General features: G+C 32.0%; 7 protein-coding genes across 7 annotated transcripts; 1 reads left to right on the top strand and 6 right to left on the bottom strand.

Annotated features, from left to right (window-relative positions):
* Window positions 1-1,420: 1,420 nt before the first annotated feature.
* Window positions 1,421-4,204, bottom strand: ELE39_000843 (signal peptide protein; the record flags this gene model as incomplete). The annotated part of the gene is made up of 1 exon (XM_067343883.1): window positions 1,421-4,204. The coding sequence occupies one exon, from the start codon at window positions 4,202-4,204 to the stop codon at window positions 1,421-1,423; it is 2,784 nt and encodes a 927-aa protein (XP_067202602.1).
* Window positions 4,205-7,008: 2,804 nt separating this feature from the next.
* On the bottom strand, window positions 7,009-10,107 carry ELE39_000842 (insulinase-like peptidase; the record flags this gene model as incomplete). Its single annotated transcript, XM_067343882.1, has 1 exon — window positions 7,009-10,107. The coding sequence occupies one exon, from the start codon at window positions 10,105-10,107 to the stop codon at window positions 7,009-7,011; it is 3,099 nt and encodes a 1,032-aa protein (XP_067202601.1).
* A 513-nt stretch (window positions 10,108-10,620) lies between these two features.
* Window positions 10,621-10,932, bottom strand: ELE39_000841 (uncharacterized protein; the record flags this gene model as incomplete). Its single annotated transcript, XM_067343881.1, has 1 exon — window positions 10,621-10,932. One exon carries the CDS (start codon window positions 10,930-10,932, stop codon window positions 10,621-10,623), a length of 312 nt encoding a protein of 103 aa, XP_067202600.1.
* A 322-nt stretch (window positions 10,933-11,254) lies between these two features.
* Window positions 11,255-14,248, bottom strand: ELE39_000840 (uncharacterized protein; the record flags this gene model as incomplete). The annotated part of the gene is made up of 1 exon (XM_067343880.1): window positions 11,255-14,248. The coding sequence occupies one exon, from the start codon at window positions 14,246-14,248 to the stop codon at window positions 11,255-11,257; it is 2,994 nt and encodes a 997-aa protein (XP_067202599.1).
* A 705-nt stretch (window positions 14,249-14,953) lies between these two features.
* ELE39_000839 (uncharacterized protein) lies at window positions 14,954-17,665 on the bottom strand (the record flags this gene model as incomplete). Its single annotated transcript, XM_067343879.1, has 1 exon — window positions 14,954-17,665. The coding sequence occupies one exon, from the start codon at window positions 17,663-17,665 to the stop codon at window positions 14,954-14,956; it is 2,712 nt and encodes a 903-aa protein (XP_067202598.1).
* A 330-nt stretch (window positions 17,666-17,995) lies between these two features.
* ELE39_000837 (uncharacterized protein) lies at window positions 17,996-18,565 on the bottom strand (the record flags this gene model as incomplete). The annotated part of the gene is made up of 1 exon (XM_067343877.1): window positions 17,996-18,565. The coding sequence occupies one exon, from the start codon at window positions 18,563-18,565 to the stop codon at window positions 17,996-17,998; it is 570 nt and encodes a 189-aa protein (XP_067202596.1).
* Window positions 18,566-19,368: 803 nt separating this feature from the next.
* Window positions 19,369-23,175, top strand: ELE39_000836 (uncharacterized protein; the record flags this gene model as incomplete). Its single annotated transcript, XM_067343876.1, has 1 exon — window positions 19,369-23,175. The coding sequence occupies one exon, from the start codon at window positions 19,369-19,371 to the stop codon at window positions 23,173-23,175; it is 3,807 nt and encodes a 1,268-aa protein (XP_067202595.1).
* Between the last annotated feature and the right edge of the window lie 12 nt (window positions 23,176-23,187).

The raw sequence follows: 23,187 nt of genomic DNA, 5'->3' as shown, positions 1-23,187 counted from the left end.
CCTAAACCTAAAACCCTAAAACCTAAACCCCTAAACCTAAACCTAAACCTAAAACCCTAAAACCTAAACCTAAACCTAAACCTAAACCTAAAACCCTAAAACCTAAAACCTAAAACCTAAACCTAAAACCTAAAACCTAAAACCTAAAACCTAAACCTAAACCTAAACCTAAACCTAAACCTAAACCCTAAACCCCTAAAACCTAAACCTAAACCTAAACCTAAACCCCTAAACCTAAACCCTAAAAACCTAAAACCTAAACCTAAAACCTAAACCTAAACCTAAACCCTAAACCTAAACCTAAACCTAAACCTAAACCTAAACCCTAAACCCCTAAACCTAAAACCTAAACCTAAACCTAAACCTAAACCCTAAACCTAAACCTAAACCTAAACCCTAAAACCTAAACCTAAACCTAAACCTAAAACCTAAAACCTAAACCTAAAACCCTAAACCTAAACCCTAACCCTAAACCCTAAAACCTAAAACCTAAACCTAAAACCTAAAACCTAAAACCCCTAAAAACCTAAACCTAAACCTAAACCTAAACCTAAACCCCTAACCTAAACCTAAAACCTAAACCTAAACCTAAACCCTAAACCTAAACCTAAACCTAAACCTAAACCCCCTAAACCTAAACCCTAAACCTAAACCTAAACCCTAAACCTAAAACCCCTAAACCTAAACCCTAAACCCTAAACCCTCATCAAGAAATCACTTTAATAACCATAGATTCGACCATTAAATATCAAATACAAAACTTGTTTTTATCTCAAATATATCATTAAAGCAAAGAATCAAGTTATTTCTTTAAAACTTTTTTTTTAAAAAAAAAAAGCTGTTACTTTTAATCAATATATTCTATCTTAATATATCTCTTTTAAGAGCTTTAATAATTAACACACAAATCAATCTAGCAAATTATATTCATAAAATATCATTTCAACCTTTATATCTCTTTTATTTATTTACTAATATCAATTACATCTTCACTAATTACTTTTCACCATTTATTTTCAAGTTTGTTTCAAAGTATTATTAATTAATCTTGAATTTACAAAGCTAAACTCTATGAGTCCAAACTCCTAATACTAATTATAGTCAGAAATTTACTCAAGTAAACACCTTCCTATTCAATTAAATTAATAGTATTTGAATCCATATATTTCAAATAGTGCACATTTGCAATAAAATTCTATTAGATTAATTAAATCATTAATATAACTTTTTAATATTCTTGGTCAGCTTGTAATTTATTTGAATCTAACAACTTGAAATAAAAAAATATATCTCGTCAATTATAAATAGCAATTATGAATAAATCCTTTATTATGACAAACGCTCAATTATTTTATATTTCTTCAACTTTCAACTTGTACATCAAAAAGAAATCACGTAATTATTAAGTTATAAAAATGCATTATCCATTTTTTTTATTTTGAAGAATTATTAAAAACTTTATAAAATACCTAACAAAAGATCTTTCAATTAATTTAAGATACATCAATTCCATCCCAGATATAAGTGGAATTATTTTCAAATGTAAATCTTGAATAATACAACCACATTGCTCTAATGCAATTAAGATTTCCTCTTCGAGAGAATCATGGGTGATAGTAGATAAATCAAGTAACTTTTGTTCTAAATATAAATATTTAGTTTCATAGCTTGCTGCATCTTTACTTGTCAATTTTTCATCATCTTGTGAAAAATACTTTAAAAATTTTGATTCCGTTTGCGTTGAATGCTCTGTTACAGTCTCCAAAAATGGAAAATCAGGTACTTCAAATCCATCAAATGTTAGTGTTTTGACTTCTGAAGATCTACCTTTAGATATGCTTTTACTCCTGGATCTGTCTCTACTCTTGGATCTGCCTCTACTCCCGGATCTGTCTCTACTCCTGTCACTGGTTCTACTTCTACTTCTAGTTCTTGGTCCTTGCCTTGAACTTGACCTTGATCTTGGCCTAGAACGAGAACGAGGTCTAGACGCCTTAGATTTTGTTTTTGGCCTTGCTCCTAATTCCAACGAGAGGCCCGATGAAACACTTTGTTCTTGTCTATCATTAATTTCTGATACAGAAAGTGAAGCAAACACATTTGAAAGATCATTATCATCACTCACTTCTTTTTCTTCAGTTTCATCTGTTATTATACTATATACAAATGAAATTAAACCCGATAAACCTTCCCTACTTCTTTCAGCTTCCCTAAATAATCCTTCTATAGACTCTACTGTATTTAATAATGAATACATATAATTACTATGTTCAATCTTCTTCTGTCTTTCTTTCTCTCTTTCTCTCTCTCTTCTCTTCTCCTCCTGTCTTTCTCTCTCTTCCTTTTCTCTTCTATCTTCATTTCTAGATTTTCTTTCTTCTTGTTTCCTCCTCCTCGACGAAGTATTACTAGACTTCTGTTCTTGAATTGTTTTCTTTACTGCTTCTCTTTTTAGAGATTTTTCCTCTTCCATTAAAAGCTTTTTCATTTTTTCTTCTCTTCTATTAGTTTTTGGTCTACAACTTCCATAATGAGCATCAGATGAAACTTGAAAAGCAACTACATTGCTACTTCCTTCAGTCTCACCTCTAGTTTCATTTGAGCTTTCTTCTGCCATACTGTCCTTCACACTGGGAAACTCTCTTTTGACTTTAGTTTTTGTTCTTTGGCTTTTCTTCTCTGCTTTAGCTCTTCTAACTTCTTCACTGTATTCTTTATTAGCCTTTTCAATTTCTTCTCTTTTCTTCTTTTCTCTAGACCTTCTTTCTCTTTCTTGTTTTTTTTGCAATTCTTTTTCAATTAATACTTGCCTTTTACTCAATTCTTGCCTTCTCTTTAATCTTTCTCTTACCATGCTCATTTGCATATGTCTTATTTCGGCCTCCGAATAACCTTCAACTTTTTTGACTTGTTTTGCACATCTCTTTGTGGACTCCTCAAATATTGATATTGCGCTTTGAAATAAATCTTTAAAGAAATCTATTCCAAAGGAAACCTTTTCAAACTTCTTTAATGTCATTAAAGCTTCAAGTAAAGACCTGTAAATTTCCTTTAAACTCTTAATTATTGCAGACTTTTCTAGAATAAATTCAAAACTTTCACTAATTAAATTATTGGACTGGATTCTTCCAACATTTAATAAAGCTCTTGCATCTATTTTAATTTCTAAATATTTTTCTTCTGATAATTTAGAGCAATCTATTTCTGCCAATTTACTCCTTATACTTTCTTCTACTTGCTTAATTTTAATATGAATTTCGTAGAACAAAGTTCTTTCAAAAAAAAATACAATGTATAAACTTGACTTTAAGACATTAAATACCGTCAATAATATTGCTTTAAGAAAACATATTTCCTCAATATCAAACCCTAATTCATCAATTAACTTCTGGTGAACATTAGTACTCTCTGAATCTAAACTAATTGTACTCTGTACTGTAGTTTCTAAATCAACCCCCCCATAACAAAAAGATAAACTAATTTCAGAAATACTCTCTTTATTTGCAATAAACCTTCTTGAAATTTCTTTTCTTGGTAAATGTGAAAATAATTTTAGAAATTTCTCTAACACAGAGATATTTTCCTGAAAAAAAGAAATAACTGTGATACCTAAATTACCTAAAAAGTTTTCCACTCCCAAATCTATTAAAATTAAGAGCTTGTCCAGCAATAAATCAATTTCCTTCTCTATTTCCTCTTTATTCTCTAATACCATATCATAAATTTTAATTGAATTTGCATCCATTAGCATTATTAATTTGCTACGCAGGTTCCTGTTTTGAGTCTGTGAAAATTTTGCTATTTCTATAAGTTTTTCCGCAGTAACCATTTCATTCCTTCTCTCAAACGACAAATTTAAAGTAAAACTAACAAATATATTTTGTATAGGTAAAAATTTACTTTCTAATCCACTTGGATCAAGAATAATAATCAATTTAAAAATTAATGTTATGTAAAGTGACAACTCAATTAAAGTCAACTCAGTTGATAAATTGCTTTCATAAACATTTCGAATCAATGCTTTAATTATATCAAAAAGAGGACTATTATTACTAACTACACGTAGAACTTGTTCGGTTTCAAATACTTCACTTTCATCACTGCTATTTGGTGCTTCTGCCCCTTTGATTTGAAAAACATTGTTAAATAGCAAACCAAAAAATAAAACAATAAGAATAAATGTTTTAAACCTTGTATTTGCCATTCTTTCTAGATTTCATATATTAAAAAATTTTTTAAACTTTAATTCAAATTCTAATTACACTAAATATTGCATGTCAGTATTTACAATTCCATGGTGGCGCCAAATGGAATAGATATTTTTTTTAGCAAAAAATGTAAAAAATAAGTCAATTTTTAGTTAATTGTAAATTTACAGTAATATTGAATAATTAATATTATTGAAATTATGTAAACACTTAATTTATGCCCCATGAAGAGATCTTGGAGTATACCAATAAATGAAAATTTATAAAATGATTAAAATTTAGACTGTAAAGATACTTTTCATTATTAAGTTTTTAATTATTTCTAATAAATTTGAAACATTATATCGAAAAAAAAATTTTTAATTTTTAACTTTTTCCGTTGACTAAATTATTATATAACCAACCTTATTTTAATAAATTGATTTGTAAATTGAGAACTTTACAAGTTTGTGTGTACCATTAATATTCTGCATATTAGTTCATTTTTTCTTCAATAGCAATATTTTAATCAGAAATTATTAAAACAGAGAACCAAAAAAATGTTCTATTTCCATTCTGTAAGTATTTACCTAACTTTGAATTGTTTTTTTTTTGCATATATTGTTTGCAAATATTTCAATTAATTCCTTTTCAATTAACTTAAATGCAAGAAGCACACTTTCATCAGTGAAGGAACAACAACACAAATGTAACTCATATATTTCAGCACTTCATGGCTGCAAAGCTCTTACTTTCATTAAATATCATTTTTTCTGAATATTCAAAAAAATAAATATCGTCCATACACAGCTTTGTGGAATAATTCCTTCCATCCGTATACTCTCATCTGACCTGTAAATTTCACCATTCAATAAAAAAAATCTTAAAAACTTAAACTTCCGATTAGTGGCTCTGAGAAAATAAATAAGACAATTTAGTTTTGCAACCTTTCGGAAAATGCCTTTAATAATATTTAGTGTTCCACTTCTGTGAATAGTCAATACTCTGCCAAATAAGGATTAAATCAAACATATTTGATAAGATAATCACACGACCATGACCCAAAATAGGTGTTTTTTATAGTCTTCACATGATAATAGTACGAAAGCTAATAAATATCAACTAAAAATGAATTACAACATCAGAAAATAGAAACACTATAAGTGATCATGTTGTATAAAGAACAATAGAGTAAAAATAATTAAAATAATTATTTGTATCATCAAATTCATTCTAATAAATTCTCCTCAAATTATTATAACTTTTTATTCATCTGTAAAACTGATAATATGTTCAAAACTGTTTATAAAACAACTGCTTAATGAATTTATTGCCAATAGAAACAAGTAGATATAATCTTAAGGTATTTTTAATTTTAACCTCGAACTTAATTTGTGTCTTCTGCTTGAGGTATCTTTTGAGCTAAATCCACTCATAATATTCATTTCAAATATTATTAATTTCCTCGTTTAAGTTCTCACCTAGATTTTAACCATTCAATTAATATTTGCTAAATATATCTTCATTCTTGATTTATCATCTTAAACTTTATTTCTAGTGATTTATAATCAAACAAAATAAAAATTTTGATCATTTGTTTAATTGATAATAAAAATAAACTCAGTATACATTTATACAGTATACCTTCTACAAAAGAAGTCTGATTGCCTCGAATAACAATTAATATTATGTATTACTACCACCAAATCTTTAATAATAATTTCCAGTTTAACTCAGAATTAATGAAAATAGAATACTAATAAATACTGCTTTAATTCATACTTGGGTGGTTAATTCAAAGAAAATTACAATGACTAATATTTAATTATGAATGAAAGCCAGGTTTAATGGAAAAATTGAAATGATTTATAATCAGGGTTACAAGAGTATTGCTATTCATTTTATTTCTAAAATGAGTTTATTTGTTACTAATTAGTAATTCCTACTAATTTTAACTTTCTATAATATCTCCCAAATAAAAATAATTTCCAAAAATATATATATATTAATATATACATCAAACTATAATCTTTCTTTTACTTGCTAGTACATTCATCATAATTAGAAGAGAAAGATCGTGAGATTAAAAATAGAAACAATAATAACAGTCGTTTTAATAACTGAATAATCTCAAAAATAAATTAATATTTACATTTAAATATATTCTCTAAAATTTATTTGTTATAACTATCCAAATGAAAATTTCCATATTCTAATTTAAGAGTATGAAATTTTAATTTTTTATAATACCCGAAAAAAAAAAGTGTTGCAAATATATCAATTGTTGGCGCTCTTAAATGTGAAAAATTAATTAATAGAATTAAAACTGGGAAAAACCAGTCTCAAACTTGCACAATTTAATTAAGATTTATAGATAATAGATACGTCATTTTTTCATTTCTTATAGATTTTATGTTGTTTTAACTGGATTTTTGATTGTTGATTATATTATTCTTGAAAAGTTTGAACTTAAAATATAAATTTTATTATATATCTGATAATTATCCAGACCATTACCTTATTTCTGATATGAAAATGATATCTTTGAGTTATAATTCCCGAAAAAAATTCCTGTTATATAATGAATCAGTTTAGAGCAAAGCACACTCTTCTCAAAAATGATATTTATGAAATAGATTAATAACTTATTGTAAACTTTAAACGTAAATTAATATTTGCTAGAAGATTTAATGTATACAAAAATAAAAGATTAGAGAAAACGTAAAAAAAAATAGAATAAATTTGTATAAACAGAAAAGGTAAATTGATTAAAAAAACAGCTTGTAACTAGAAAGGATTTTAATCAATTAAATAATCATCTCTAAAAAGTATTCGGATATCCTTCGGTTTTAGTGAATCCAGTAATCTCATTTTCTGTGTTTTTATTTGTTTGTTGATGAGATGAAATAATTACAATGTAAGTCAAACTATTTTTAACTTCATTTCCAAATTCAATAAAGTCTTTTCCAGTAATGGATTCAAATTCATTAAGCAAAGCAAACTGCATATATGGCTTTCTGCCCATCATGAATGAATAGTATAACTGGTTGAACCTAGTTTCCTCAGAATCTCTTTTAATTGTAACTATTCTTTTTGTTTTGCTTAAAAAACTTTTCTGTTTTAACTCGATATGATTTCCTAAATTATAGATTCGTTTTAAAGCTTCGGTAGAATACTCGATAATGGGCTCAATTCCGTTCTCACCATATCTGATTGAAGATAAGCTTAAAATATTAAGGTGAATAGAATGCTTTTTAATCTCCCATTTTAAACTAAGATGAACTTTGTCTAAAGAGGCAAATTCTGATAATTTGAGGATGCTAGTTTCAATAATATTAAGCATTAAAATATTTCTAATATTATTATCAATAATCACTGAAGTAAGGACAAGGTTTACCATACTTGAAGTATCAATTTGGTTCCTCTTTATTAAGAAATGACGAGGCATATTTGGCTGAGGACAAATCATTAAAATAGGTAGGTTGTAGGCATTTGGATCATTCAGTTTTGTAAAATTACCTAAATTAAGAGAGTTGATAAAGTTTGAAAGAGTTATCCTTGCTTCAGAAGTAGATATATCACCAGATATCAAACCTTTAATATTGTTAAAAGAAATTAGTGATCCACAGTAATCAACATAATCACTATATTCAACCCTTTCAATGATCTTAATATATTTTGAATAAGATGGGAAAGAAGGGTTAAGCATACCATTTATTATTGATTTTGCATAATAAATACCTGAAGTACTAGTATACTCGCTATTTACATATTCTTTGTAATGTTTTAAAGTATTGTAAAAGTTGGTTTCGTTCAATGATGTTGCACTATTAAAAGAAAAAGACGTATAATTTAATAGTTGGGGAAATGCTTGAGAATGCGAGCTCATAAAGACTGATATTGAGTCGTATCCTAGCTCCAAGTCCGTTTGTTGATCTAAACCACAATTTATCTTAAGATCAGATGAAGAAGCAGTGAATAAATGTCTATAAGGCTTTAAGAAAATATTCATCGCAAAGACAATAAAACACTTGAAAAGAATCGACTTAATAGAAAAATAATCTTCATGAAGTATATTAAACCTAAAGAAGTCGATTGTTGAAGGTCTTTGGAAGCCATGAACTATGCTGAAAGAAACTCTATCGTTGAATGGGTCTATTAAAGTCTTGTTCTCGGAATAAGAGAAGTTTATCTTAGAAATGTTTGCAGTATGTTGATAAAGATCAGCATTTGCCTTATATGAACTTAATAGTAGTGGATTGACTTCAGGCTCCTCTAGGTTATATGAAGTTAATAAGTCTGCATTAATCGAATTCCAAAATTCAATGTTAATATTATCAATCTCAACTGTTTTGTTCATGATTTCCTCAGGAGTGAAATTACAACTCCTAATTAAGAAGAAGTGGTCAAAAGTTGTATAGCTCAGAACAGTTTCTACTGATTCCAAAAGTACATTTGGGAGAATTATATTGTTGATATCTTCTAATGGAGATGTGTCGATAACGTTAAACAATTTAAAAATTACATCACTTGTTGATGATGTTGCAAATACTTTTGAAAACTTCGAATTACGAATTTTAAAGTAATTCATTACGTATTTTTCCAATAATGGTGATTCTGTAAAAGTATATACTACTTGACGAATCATACTTAAAATTTCTGCTGGACTATTCTTCTCAGCATCTTCAACTTCTACGCGAAAAGATAAAATAGGAGAAATGTCCGGCAAAAGTATTCTAATATTCATATTTTTAATCAAACCTCTGCTTTTTAAATGAGAAAACAATGAATTTTCACCATGAATAAAAATTTCTGTTAAAGCACCTTCAATTTCCCTAACGTTTGCCTTAAAACTTTCTTCAATAAAAAAACAAAAGAAAAATTGCTTTATAGGAAGGTAACTTGGCAATGTTAGTCTCTTACCAATTAAATTATCTGTGGAAAAAGGAATTGGATATTTTTCATTGTCAAATGCATTGGGAATAGTAAAATTCATATTTTTCATGGAACTTAGACCCTTTGAAATTGTTAAATATGAGCAATGTAGAGAGCATGGGGTTGTAATTATGACGGATAATAAATTCGATGAAACACCATTCCTGATAGCATTCACCATCTTCTTCCTAAGTTGAACAAGCTCATACCCATTATATTCGTTTTGAAGTACTGGTTCATAAAAAGTATGGCACGAGTTCCTAAAATAACTATTTGGATGAGCAATCTCAAATAACTTCCCTACTATTTGAGTGTATTGAGCACTCAGCCTTGCTCTAAACTGATCAAGAGTCATTTTATAGGCTTCTATAAACTTGTCCATTGATATCTCAAAATTAACAAACATTTCTGAAAAGTATTTCAATATTTGTAATAAATCCTCATTGGTTGAAAAATTGATCGAAACCTTTGAGTTATGCAAAAAATATGACTTAATAAGTGCTACCTCTCTAAAATAATCCTTGAGACCTTTAATCAAAACATTTGAAATAAACCTCACTCCACCAAGATCATTACATCCCTCAATAAAGCCTACTGGATACTGAATTCCAACTCCTATCTCCATATCTATCGCATCGTTAATTAAAACAACTTTAACGCCATTCTTGAGCTTTAAATACCTATAATCTCTAAGATAATTTGAAGGCAGTCCTAAAGTAGACTTGTCTGTAATGTCACTCACTTTAGAGTGCTGACAAGGTTGACAAATTTTTAAAAGTGGTTTCGGAGCCTTCTCTTCACCAAAAATAAAGCTGAACTCGCTCAGTTCTAATTCTGAAAGATACTCTTCTTCCTTCAGGCTAGAAATAAGAAGCGAGGTACCATTACTTGTCATATTATTCTTAAGAAATTCTTCTTTATCACTCGAATTAGCCAAATTTAAACTCTCAATCAATGTATCGGCCTTACTTATATTATCATCCATATTACATTTAAAAAAACAATCAAGCAAAAATTATATAAACGTTATACACTCCTCACTATTAAATGTTAGAGGAAAATCTTCAATATATTTTTCTAAAGCAACAAACATATGTAAAAATAAGACGCGCGCCATTTTTTTGTAGGTAATTCAGTTAGAAATTACCAAGAATTTACTTAAAAAAACATTAGTAATCGAACCGAGTAATATTAGAGTTTTTAGATAAGTCTGAGGTGTACTTCAGATTTTTTTGATGCTTCAGAGGCTATATTATCTACTTGCTAGAATTCTCTCTAACTCACATCACACTAATTTTCGAGTAATCATTGTCATTTTTTTTTGTATGAAATATAACGTCTGCTAAACACAAACTCGTGATAACTTTTCAACTAATCCATCTAAATCTAGTAGGCTTGAACCTGTATTAGAGTATTTTGGATGTGTCTCATCCTTAAAGAATTCCAGATGGAACATACCGAACAGACTTGAATAATTTCCAAGTCTATCAAACAGAATTTACTGAATTAAATTAGTTTTCTCTGTGATATAGTTTTTAATGTTATCCCCAGCAGACTGAATCATATCTTTAAATTTGCCTTTGATTTTTTGAGTTTCCTCGCTAATTTTACTAGAAACTGCACCTGTAACATGCTCATAATATTCACTCAAAGTATTCGAAAAAAAGCTTTTTGAAGAACTTTGGATATTTTCTGTAGAATTGGTGTTATTTTCCTCAAGCTCTCTAGCTAATCTAAAGTTTTCAGATTTCACAAATACACCCAGTAAAAGAATCAAAAATAACGTTTTAATTAAATAATAAACCTTCATGCTTAAGAAAACTTATTTAAATTTTCAAGAAATGAAATTTTTGCATTTAATAATAAAATGTTGATTATTGCTCGAATAAACTGTGCCAATGCAAGTTAATTTTAAGTTTAAATCAAAAATATTAAAGAAAACATTAAAAATTTGATATTTAATGAATAATATATTTAATAAAAACTCATGTTAAACCTTGTTTAAGTATAATTTCTCTTCAAAAAAAATCGAAAACATCGAAATGGATAGTACATTAATAATCTAATTAGTAATTGATAGTTTGTGTAATACAACATATGATAACGCTATTTCTAATATTCCACGAGATAATTTATTGTAAAGTTATTCCCTTACTAGAATAAAACTTTGCAAATTTGAAAATAACAACAATAGCAATAATACCAAAAATAGAAATACCACCTAGCACAAATGCTTCAGCAATGGACCATTTAACAGACATAGGTAATGAATAGTTGCATCTTAAAAAGTGAATTTTTTCATAACTCGTTTGGTTTGAGTGAAGGGAAATATCTTTTAAATTTGCTCTAGTTTTTACAGCCATTAGTTTTTTTATAAAGTGAAAAGTCAAATCAACATTATTAATATTTTTCAGTTGATCAGTTGAATCACTCAATCTTGCTCTCTCAAATTCAATAAATTCTTGAGTCAATTGTTCAATGAGTCTATCCAAGCCTTTGTAAACGAAGTTCAAAGAAGTATAACAGTAGTTCTTAAAGTAATTAATTTCATCATAAGTGTAACCAATAGAGTTAATCGAGTAGATCAATCCAGATAAAACATTATCTCTGAACGGGCTCCTTTGTCCAGCAGCATGAATGAACAGGTCCCCAGGATGCCATGGGCCATCTCCATAAGCATCTGGAGCAATATGAAGAAAACCATTAACAAATCTTTGACTTGTTAAGAGAGAATGTAAAAATCTGTCTGTTTCTTCAGAGTACGCCGTAAACATAATAGGGGTAGTTCCAATTATTACTTTCTTAATTTCATTAACAGTTTCAATATTGTTGTTTAGGAAGTGATAGGTCTGATTGGGGGAGGCGTATGAATAATTGAATATATTGAAAACCGCATGAGCTAAAGTGGATTGTTCAGGCCAAAATCGACCATTTAGCACGATTTCCTGGGACTGAAGAGGGTTTAATGCAATCGTGTGGAATAGAGACTGTAGTGATAATCTTGACCTAGAAAAGATGAAGAAGCCACTATTGACAAGTGAATTCCTGCCTCTCCATTCAGAATCTCTTGCAGCTAAGAAAGATATTTCTCCCGCATCTTTGTATATATTCCTGAACATTTCGGGTGGTTTGCTGTTGGAATTTGGAGTACTTGAATCCAACATTCTCTCGATTGAGAAAAATTTATTTGTAATTGCAATGTCTAAATCAAACCAGACAACATAGTCACAAACGTCGGCCTTAATATTTGAGGGAGTAATTTGAATTCCCTCTTTTCCAGATGATCCGCGTGGATCAATTCTACCACTGCTACCAATCCTTCCATCATGTTGTGTATCCCAATTAATATTCACGTGATCGGGCATGACATTTTCCAAAAAGTTGGAGTAGAAACTTTCTGACATCACATTACTTCTCGGCTCATGTACAAATTTTCCAAGAATATCTCCAACTTTATCTAAATTCCAAAAGAGTAACTTGAGACCTGAAAATATTTTCATATAATAACCTTGTTTGGACCAGTCTGTAATAATCCGTTTTGGAATAGAATCATAAAATGATCCATCAAATAAGAAATAAGAATAACCATGATATCTTGCATATTCGGCCATTGACGCTCTTGATGGAGTTGATCTAAGAATGGATTTTTGTTCAGTATGGGCCTGATAGATGCATATTCTCCTGAACTTTTCTTCGTAGTCATACTTTGCGATTTTCTTTCGCTCTACTGGTGGGATTACTACAACCTGAGTCTCATTAGGATCAGTATAGCGTAGCTCCGATGGGTTTTCCTTATATAAATTATCCAAGTTATCCCTTGCCAATATGACTGAGTCCACAATAGTTAATGGTAATTTCTCAATTAACTTCGAGAGATCCAGTGCTGTTGATGTCAGATAATTCTCTAGTAGCATTGACTGATTTTTATTAAAGTAGTTACTTAGGAAGCTGAATGATTGATCAGAATAGGTCCAATTTGCAAATAAATCCTGTGTTAAATTGTTCTCGGTTAGAATACTATAGTTTGGACCTGAGAATATTTTGGATAAAGCTCCATCAATTATCACATTTAAATTGGAAATGAATGTTTTTACAACATCAAGTGATGCTCTTATTTTCATTGAAGTTTGCTCATCACCATTTTCCTGTGGAATATTTAAAACCATGAAACCAAAGTCCAGCGCAGGAGTATAATGGTGCCCCGCAAAAAACGATTTGGAGATTGTCCAAGAGGTAAGAATAATTTGTGAAACATATGTATTATACTCCCAGTTTGCATAAATATGCTCTAGGGATGATTTCCAGTCGGTTTCATAATTCATTTTTGAGGCCATCACGATCAATAATCCTTCATCTTTTTGTTTATTATCGAGGATCTCAGCGATCATTTTAACCGACTGAGATGCCTCGCTTAGATGATTAAAAGCATTTATAGTTGCCAAGTCCAAGTTGTTAAATTCGACTGGAAGTGGTTTCGCTAGAATGTAGTGAGTTTTGCATTCAGTATCCTGAGTAAACCCATTGGTATTATCAAAAGAATGATTTTTATTGATAGAAACAAATTTATGACATATATAAGTCGAATCAAAATGTGGCTTTGTTTCTGTTACTCTTAAATTAGGCATATCAGAGTTTAAACTAAAGTTTAAATTGTTTATGATAGGGCTATCTGAAGGAAGAGAAGTATTACTTCCCTGAATGTGTAGGCTAGATTCTGTATCTCTTAGAGCTACTTCTGATAGTTTTCTGGCTGGACTGAATGATTGAGTACGATCTGAATCTCCATATTTTAAGGATTCCAATTTCAATGGACTATTAGATGAAATGTGATTCCCTCGGAAACTGTTTGGTTGAGTATTTAAAGATGGCTTTATGATTGATAAAATTCTGTTATCATGCCTTATTGAGTTTCCTTGATACTCATAAAGTAAATCTTCGTTTATAAGTACAGATGGGACTGTATGAAGTCCTAAAACTATGATAGAAATTACTGTAATCACTAAAACAAAAATGATCGCGGACCTTGGAATGACTATTTTTAACAAATATGAATTTTCTTTGCTAGATCCATTTTCCAAACTCTTATTTTCATTTGACTTGCACTTTTCTATTTCTAAGCTGCTCATTTTTGTCGCCAAAATCCCCTTTCCTCAACATTACACTCCTAACAATTATCTCACTATCCGCTTTCCCTCACAGTCAATCACACAAACCCGATACTTTATTAGCTTAATCAGGATGTTAATTTAACTTAAATATCGCTTAAAAAAAAAATCTGTGGGCACAAACCCCCCCGGCAAACTAATGTGGGTAGCCTCTGACAATTATTGTCTTGCGACAATAGATTAATTTATTACACTCACCGCAGGGACGATAGTTACAATATTGCCAAATTGGCGCCAAACGCAAGGCGCCTTGACATTGGTCCACTTGTACGTACAAAAAAACACAATTCTAGCCGCAAACATAATGTCAATTAGCCCTAACTCAACTAGCCGTCCATAATAAAAATTAGATTCTAATAGGCGAATCATCTGAGTGTGTGTAACTCCGGTTATCTAGCGCAATCACAAATAAACCAAACACACCAAGGAGCTTAATACCGAGCATCTCAACACTCGAATCGCATAAGTTCAATGCCAAAAACCTAAAGACCAAAACTGCTAATTAATGGCATCTTAGTAATGCGAACTAACTACATTCAGAAATTCAATCTAAAATTAAAATCGATATTAAAACAGGCAACAGTAATAAGTTGGCCACTCGAACTGCCGGTTGCCAAATAATAGATATAGAATGACCTAGTTCCTGAAGATGTAGAAATTCGAGAATTAATGAATAGTGTCAACTTGGACGCCAACTTCTCGCTTGCCCTCTGGTGGATTCTGTTCAGGTTGCGAAGTCATATCCACTCTCTTAACAATAATTTTTCCATTATCATCGTATTCATTTGTAATAGTAACATAAGATGAACCCTTTTTGACTGATGGCAACTTTTCCACAAAACGAGAACTAGAATGTCCATGTTCTTTCTCGTGTTCATGGTGATGCCCGTATGGAATCCAATTGTAGCACTTCTCACACTTTCTGTAGAATGGTTGATCTTCGTGTGTAGGATGATAACCTCCAACTCGATGTCTGCCATAGAAAGTATCCAAGTAGTGTCTTCGCGGTAGATAATAAGGTGAATGTGGAGAAAGATATGTTGCAAATGACTTCCTCCTTAATAAGCCCTTGGAATCAGATGGAGACTTCTCGTAAAGGGAAAGTGGGTAATTGGTGTATCTAGGGTCTCCGGGGGAGATTCTGATAAAATCAAGTGAAGAAGAATTGTCAATGTACCAATTATCACCAACCTTGACGTACCAAGAACCATTGAGTCTGTATCTGTAACCATCATGATATGCAGGCTTACCATCTTGTTCTTTGTAAAAACCTCTTCTGGATTCAGAATATTCCGTTTCTAAGAAAGGAGCTCGTTGTTCCAAGGTGGCGGGAAGCTCTGCCCTGTACCATTGGAAAGAACTTATTGGTTGCTGGAACTCGATATCCTTGTAGAATCGCCTTATGCTCTTCTTTGGAATCGCTGGATGCAAGTGTTCTGGGTAAATTGAATGTGGATAATGATCATACAGACCACCTAAATGGTGCGGATAGTGACCAAATGGGAATTCTTCTAAAGAAGCAATGCATGCGCCTTCAATGTCGATTAAAGATGCAATGGATTTGAACTTAGATAGAGAATCCCTAAGCTCAAATATGCACTCTTCAACAGTTTCAACAGGAATCCTCTCGACCGAATTACAGATGTCAGCATAAGAAGGAGTGCTGAATTCGGATTCCCTGACAATTTGGAGGCGCTCCTTATCTGTCTTCTTGTTGAACATATAATTTGCAAGCGATAAGACGAGGTTGACTTTCTCAGAGTAGCTGGATACTAAGTTACCACAAGAAGAATTTCTGAAGTAATCAGCTTTGATACATGCTTTCTTAATTGCTCTTTCGGAAAAAGGGTACTTGCTCTTGAAAGCGCTCTTTCTAAGCGTCCTAATACATATGCTAGAAAGCTCCTCATCTCTGGTCCTAAGGAATGACTCGAAAGACATCTTAGGGGCGACAGCACACAAGTCTCTGAGATCAACAACTATTTCCTTGCTATGCTTCTCAAGCTCCTCCCTCAATTTAATCATAGCAACAAGTTCAAAGTGGTTGAGCTTCTGGCACTTGACATGGGAAAATGGATCGATCTTACGGCATGCCTCAGTTATTCTTCTGTGAGAACCCAAACTAAATCTCTTCAATTCAGAAACACACGAGAAGTATACTGAAGAAGAGTCGATGTGTGCTATTGCTTTATTGAGAGAATCATCAAACTCATGATCGATATCCTTGGTACCTCTCTTAATTGACTGCTTAATGGTGTTGAACCAAGATTCTAAGACTGGAGAGCCAGAAGCACGTCCCTCTTCAACTGATGGTCTAGATCGTACCTTGATTTCGGATGAAAAATCTGAAGTCTCGGACAATGGTGAAACTTCAGAAGAAGTGATATGAGTACTAGCAATGGCCTGTTTCTTTGGTCTAACATCTGCCTGCTTCCTTGGAATCTGAGCCTCAAGGATAGACTTGGTAGCTTTGACAATCTGAGAATTCATAACTCTCAAAAAGACTGCATCAGTTGACTTGGGATTTGCACCCGATGCGGGCAATAAACCAGACTCGATGAGCTTAGCTCTATAGAACTCGGAAATACTTGAGAAAAACTCGGGTTCTGAGACCTCAGACGATGTGTTTGGGAAAATTCCCTTATTTTTGAGAAAGAGTACGAACCTGCACCCCTCACGGAAGGACGTCCTCAGTCCAACACTCCCCTCTGATAAAAGGACTGACACTGCAACTGCAACACCAAGTTCTCTTTCATTGAAAGAACTAAAAGCGCTGTATAAAGAGAAGTCAACAGAACTACACAAGTCGATAGTCAAGCTGCAGAATGATGGATCAATTGCGGAGATTGTCTTGGAGAGAACTCCCGAGCAAACCTCTTGGCACTTTGACTTAATAGAACCCTTGATTAAAGGAGTGAATGGTCTTCCCGGTGCAATTGCGGATGCGACCAAACAAGCAGCTCTCAAATCACCACTCTTGCTGTCTCTGACACGCACAAACTCTTGAAGGGATCTGGCATATGAAGCAGTAACTCCTGTGATGCCGCTACATTCCATGGAATTCCATGGGTTGATTACAGCACAAATGTCCAATGCAGATTCCAAATTCAAAGGTGATGACTCAAAACCTGTTTCTTTGATAATCTTCTGCAAGATAACAGAGCAGGAGGCATCAAAGTTATCAAGGTTAATTTCACTAATAAGTATTTGTTCAAGTTGTTCTGGAGCTTCGATTTTAAAATTCCTAGAAGCTGCCACACTTCTGATTTCTGTAGCCCATTCGGAAACAAATTTTGGGTTTCCGAGCACAGAAGTGACTGATGCTAGTGCACCTAGTAATAAACCAAGAGGAATCTTAGAATACTTAAATAACTTCATCTCAATCAGAAATAAACCACGCTATTCGAATAATGTGGTTAGTGAAAATTTAATGAATCTTTTGTCTACAATTATTATAAATTAATAAATTATTAAGACAGTGTTTATTATGAGTTACAATGCTTAATTTATGAAATTAAATACAAATCTGTTTTCTTAAATTAAGCACTCCCCCTTGCATAACTTAATTTATTATTAATTAAAACGACAGCATTAGAAATATTTATTTACCGCGTATATATGCGGAAGATAATAAATCCTCCCCGATACTCGTCTACATTCTGGCGCCAATATTTCAAAACTTTTAAAGTGTAGTTATAAATACTAATATTATTCTTCTAAAGAAATATGAGTCAAATTAATGCAAATGGGATCTTCACAAACGTTCTTAAATGCAACAGGTGGTTTTTTCTGCAACTCCAGAAAACTTTCGTCGTCTGCATATAAAAATGCCAGTATTCTATTTACATATGTTTGGCATTCGTCAGTCTCTCCGGGCTTAAGTATTCTGATAACTGGCGCGCCATCCTCAGCTTCTAATTCCCCGTGCCATCTTACACACTGTTCTTCTCCACTCGTAATTGGATCGTCAGCACGATCGATGTTGCTTGCTATATTGGATAAAATTTCGTATACTTGTTCTGATGATTTCCAAAAATCTTTTGCCCTTGGATGTATGTAGTTTTCCCAAGATCTGCATATAGTCAAAATTTCATCTGCTGTTCTCCTATTAAACAATTGCTTCTGCTTCTTCTTCTCCTTCTTGTCTGAGGCTTCTGAAATCTTGGAGCTTAGTGCTCTTTGCGATCTGTCTGCCCCGTAGTTGTTTGATTTCTCTTCCTTAAACCCGAAAAGAAGGCAGAATGGTGACTCGCTGCATGATCTAAAGCACGAAAACATTGTATTTATATTGTTATTTTTTTTGGCAATTCTTAGTTGAATGCCTATTCTACATTACACTATATCTGAAATATGGTTTGAGAAATACAGTTATATCGTACTGATTTTTTAAATTAATAATATTGTTTTTTTTTAAATAGAATTACTACTAAGCTTCCCATAAATACATAGATTGCACCTATTAAGCTTTTAATAGACGTGTGCACACACGAATTTGAAATAACCCTTGTAAATTCCTGTACATGCCTGTTTACAACTAGTCATATAGAATTAACAACACATTTCTCCAGTCTGAATCTATTCAAGAACAAAGCAAAGGTCAACTTTTTCCAAGGAAAAGTTAAGTCTTTGTAAAAAAAAAAAAAAATTCTGTAGTGTAGCAAAAAGTATTATCTCAAAATCATGACTGAAATGAATAATAGATTCATGCTGAATCAAATTAGAATTCCGACTCGGTATTTGAATGATTTAGCTAGAATATTTGCAATTAGTTGGTTTTGCCTGGAAAAAATAGTATTCCAAATCTCCATTTTGACTTAGTGATGTTAAAAAGTGACTAAGGTAGCTAAATCCTAGATAAATATGATTGATTGATACATATTGAAAAAAATAACAAAATTCTAAGTATGAATCTTCGCCTTTTAACGATTTATCGAATTATAACAATTAATGTTGATCTCTTAATTGCCGCCAAGGCGCCAATATAGATCTAAATGTGAGTAAAAATTCTAGATTAATAACTAAAGAAAAGAAAAGCACAGAAAACGAAATTAGACAGTAAATGCTTCTATTAACAGGAATTGATGATCTGTAACCTGTCTAAACTCAGCAAGTTTGCTGTTTTTGTTTTTTACACATTTTTTATTTTGCAGAAAAACGTTAACGCAATAGACCAGCTTGATTTAATTCTTTGTGGGAGAAAGGGTAACCAGTATTATGTAACTTCAACTCCATTTATTACTCAAGGAGCATATTTGTACGCTGATTTGCTAATTAAGGCAATTGATGGCCCCTGGCCAGTTAAGAAAGATGATGTTGCATATACCCTTGACGAGTTCAAATTGGAGATTGTTAGAAAAGTTATTTTAACATCTCCAGCAAGGCTGAGGCTTCAAATTTCAAATGTCATGCCTCCAGAAAATAGTGCTTGGATCGAAATTATGGGTAGAATGAATAAATATCCTAAATCACTTAGAATTATTAACGATATCAGATTTTCAGTATTTTTATGTGGACCAGATATGTTAGATTCACCTGTTTTGACAAAGTTTATCGAGAAAATTAATCGTAGATATGGCTACAACTTCAATCCTTTTTCTGACAAAGTGATTGTTGCTGCTCTGAAAATGCATGGAGTTCTGGAATCTACAATTAAAAGAAAACAGACTCTCAGTGAAAGGAAACATCCTCGCAATAAAACTCAAGAGAAAGAGAAGTCAAAAATTCAGAAAGAATTCAATAAGATATCTTCTCCTCCTCTTGTTGAATTTTCTTCTGAGCCTACTAGGCTAGAAGAGAAACTTTTAAGCAGTGAGGAAAAGCCTGTTATTACTCAGAAACCGTCGCTAATTCTAAATGAGTCAGAGTTTGAAGAGTTCAAAGACGAAAGGTTCTTTGAAAGTGACTATTCAAAAACTCCTCCTTACCCAGAAGGGGAACAAAAGCAATCATCTGTTTCCAATCCGGTTGATCTTTCAGACGTTTCAAGTGAACTTCCTGAAACCACATTAGTCACAACAGGTACAAGTACTCGTCCACAATTTTCTTCAGTGATGCCAAATTTCTCAGATATTAGAGTTTCTCATATTAATAAGAATGGGAAATACTCATTGAATTTGAATCCAGAAACTTCTGTATCTACTGAGGACTATCAAGCACTGAAAAACGAGACACTTTTAAGTATAGAAAGTAAGCATGAACAAAATGAAGATATTGAAGATATAGATGTTTTAAGCAGAATTAACGAAGACGAAGAAATTAAAATTCAAAGCTTACCTTCCTCACAAACTGAAACTCAAAATTTTGTGACTTCTCCAAAATTTGAAAACAGTAATATTCAGGAACCAGAAATTCAAGTTAAAGATGATAAAATGCCAAATTCTGCCTCAGAAGACAGAATTTTAGAATACAATTCTAAAGGAACAATTGGTCCACCGCCAGACCATAAACCATTGGAAATTCTCATTCCTCCTCACGAATACACAGAAGACAATACAGAGCTAAAAGAAGACGCTAGGAATTATAGAGAACAAGATGAAATTGCAAATAGGATTGAAGCAGATTTAGAAAATGAAGATTCTTTCGAAGATGACGAAGATTTTGAGGAAGAATATAATGATGAGTATGAATTTGCTAGTGAGGATGAGTACAACCAGTATTTGGACTATAAAGATCACCATTTAAGGAATAAGAAAGGAGAATATGGCGAAAAACTTGATCAAAGAGAGACTAATATTCTTAGTGCAAAATACCCTCTAGGTAAGAACTTAAAGTCTCAAAAGGCACTCTTACAAGACATTAGTTCAGTATTTACTGACTTACTTAACGCAGTAAAGGCTAACAAGATCTCTGAAAAAAATATAGCATTTGGAATCCCTACAATTAATCTTAAATTGAATACCAGGTCAAAGGCTATAGTTTTTGGAGATCGAATTATTAAGAAATGGAAGGCACAAAACATTGACGGAGTTCTAAAGAGTATTCCGATTTTTCACCAAGGGTCATTTGATGAACTTTCTACTCCTACTAAAGAGCATAGCTTAGCTTCTAATTTTACAAAGAAGGAATCTACCTATATCGAGCTCGACTTCAACTCTGCTATCAGATCTCATGATCAAAATGAAGGTGGGTATGTTTGGATGCAGCGAAATCTTATTGCAACAAGAACTACCTCTGGGTTTCAAGATGTTCTAATCAAGGCAGCACTAAAGGGATTAGAAACACTTTCTTCCATACAGTGTTCCTCCATCCTCAGCATGCCAATTTCATCAAAGGAAGTTGAAGAATGTATCTCAGCGTACTTTGGCTCCATCTTCTTTGGACAAAATAAGGTGTACGGAGCTATTACTGAAAATGATGAAGAAAATTCTATTCGTGGATTTGAAGTTAGTCAAGCTTTCAAGCCTCCTCAAGAAGAAACTGTTATGAAAGAGCAAAAGCTAGTATCAGAAGAATTTGATGAGGCAGATTTCTTAATCAGGAAGCACCTCAAGCAGTCTTCGGGTACCCAAAAGGAAGAAATGAGCGAAGACGAGTCCTCAAATTTAGATTTGAACGACGAACTGATCAGAAGAAATCTCAAATTGACACCTGGAAGTGCTATACCTGAAACTTTGGCAAACAAAACTTCCAAGGACTATATGACAAAGGTTTTTAGCAAGGAAAAAAAGAGCCAATTTAGTGAGAATTCTGAAGATTTCAGTGACGAATTTTCTGAAGAAAGTTCTGGTCATCCACCTGCTATTACAAATACTACAATTGCAGAAGATATTCTTACTAAATCCAAAGATGTTGATTTAAATAAAGGTAAAAAGCTTCAAATGTCTAAAACTCACAGCATTCTTTTGCCAAAGAATAAAACTAAGGACATTAATATGAGCGAATATTTTGAAATGGAAGATTATCAGAACTTACAAGAAGAAAGAAAGCCTCATTCCACTGCCAAAATTGATAATGAAGCTCAAAGAATTCCAGATGAATATAAAGATCCGGAGTTCATAGAAAAATCCCTTGAAAAGCTAGCAATGAATATAACAGAAACTTATAGGAAAGTATCTGATGACTTTAAAGTACCTACCACTGATTTAGAAACAATTACAAGTTCTTATAATGAATTTTTAGATCAAGTGGAGCTTTGGTCTGCGATCGCAGGAGAAGCATTAATATTTACAGGTAAGAAGATGAAAGGCCTTTTGGTCTCAAAAAGTAATAAGTTGTCTTATTTCTATTCGAGAGAAGAATTTTATGTTTATCAAGCAATTCTAAACTATTCAAGCAACTTGATAGCAAGTTTGAACTCATTTTACAATTTAAAGAAAAATTTAGAGGAGACCAGAGAGCTGTTGAGAAAAAGCTTTAGCACAATTCTATCCTATAAGTCTATCCAGGATTTATCAAGACGATTCAATGACAACCTTGAGCAATTTAAAAATACTTATGGCAATAATGTAAGGGTTTTCTGCAGTGGTCTTACAATCGGTGAATGTTTGGGAACCATGAAGGACGACTTTTATAGGAGAAATGAGAAATTCTCAAACTTTATTGCTAGAAATGGTAGTTTAAAAAAAGCAGTTAGTCAAATCCTAGAGTTGTTTGACATCAAGGTTTCTACTAAAGACTACCTTTCAATCCATGGTGGAAGTAGAGACGACGTTAATAGATACCTGGCTATAAAGGGCTATCTATCTAATCAAGCACCTATATTTACAAAAAAATTTAATAAGAAGCTTCTCAAAGAGCAATTGAATATAGACAGAATACATGCAACTGCTGTAATTAAAGAGTTGCTTGACAAACAAAATTTAAATTCGAGGACTTTAAGCTGTGGGGAGATAAGATGGGAACCAAAAAATAAAAGCCCAAAACATATAACCAAAAAATCTAAAATTTAATGAAGCTCTACT

Source organism: Cryptosporidium sp. chipmunk genotype I (assembly GCF_004936735.1).
Source record: "Cryptosporidium sp. chipmunk genotype I strain 37763 chromosome Unknown contig_14, whole genome shotgun sequence".
NCBI classification, from domain to species: Eukaryota; Apicomplexa; class Conoidasida; order Eucoccidiorida; family Cryptosporidiidae; genus Cryptosporidium; species Cryptosporidium sp. chipmunk genotype I.
Note: the sequence above shows the minus strand (reverse complement) of the source record. Positions and strands in the feature narration are given on the sequence as shown.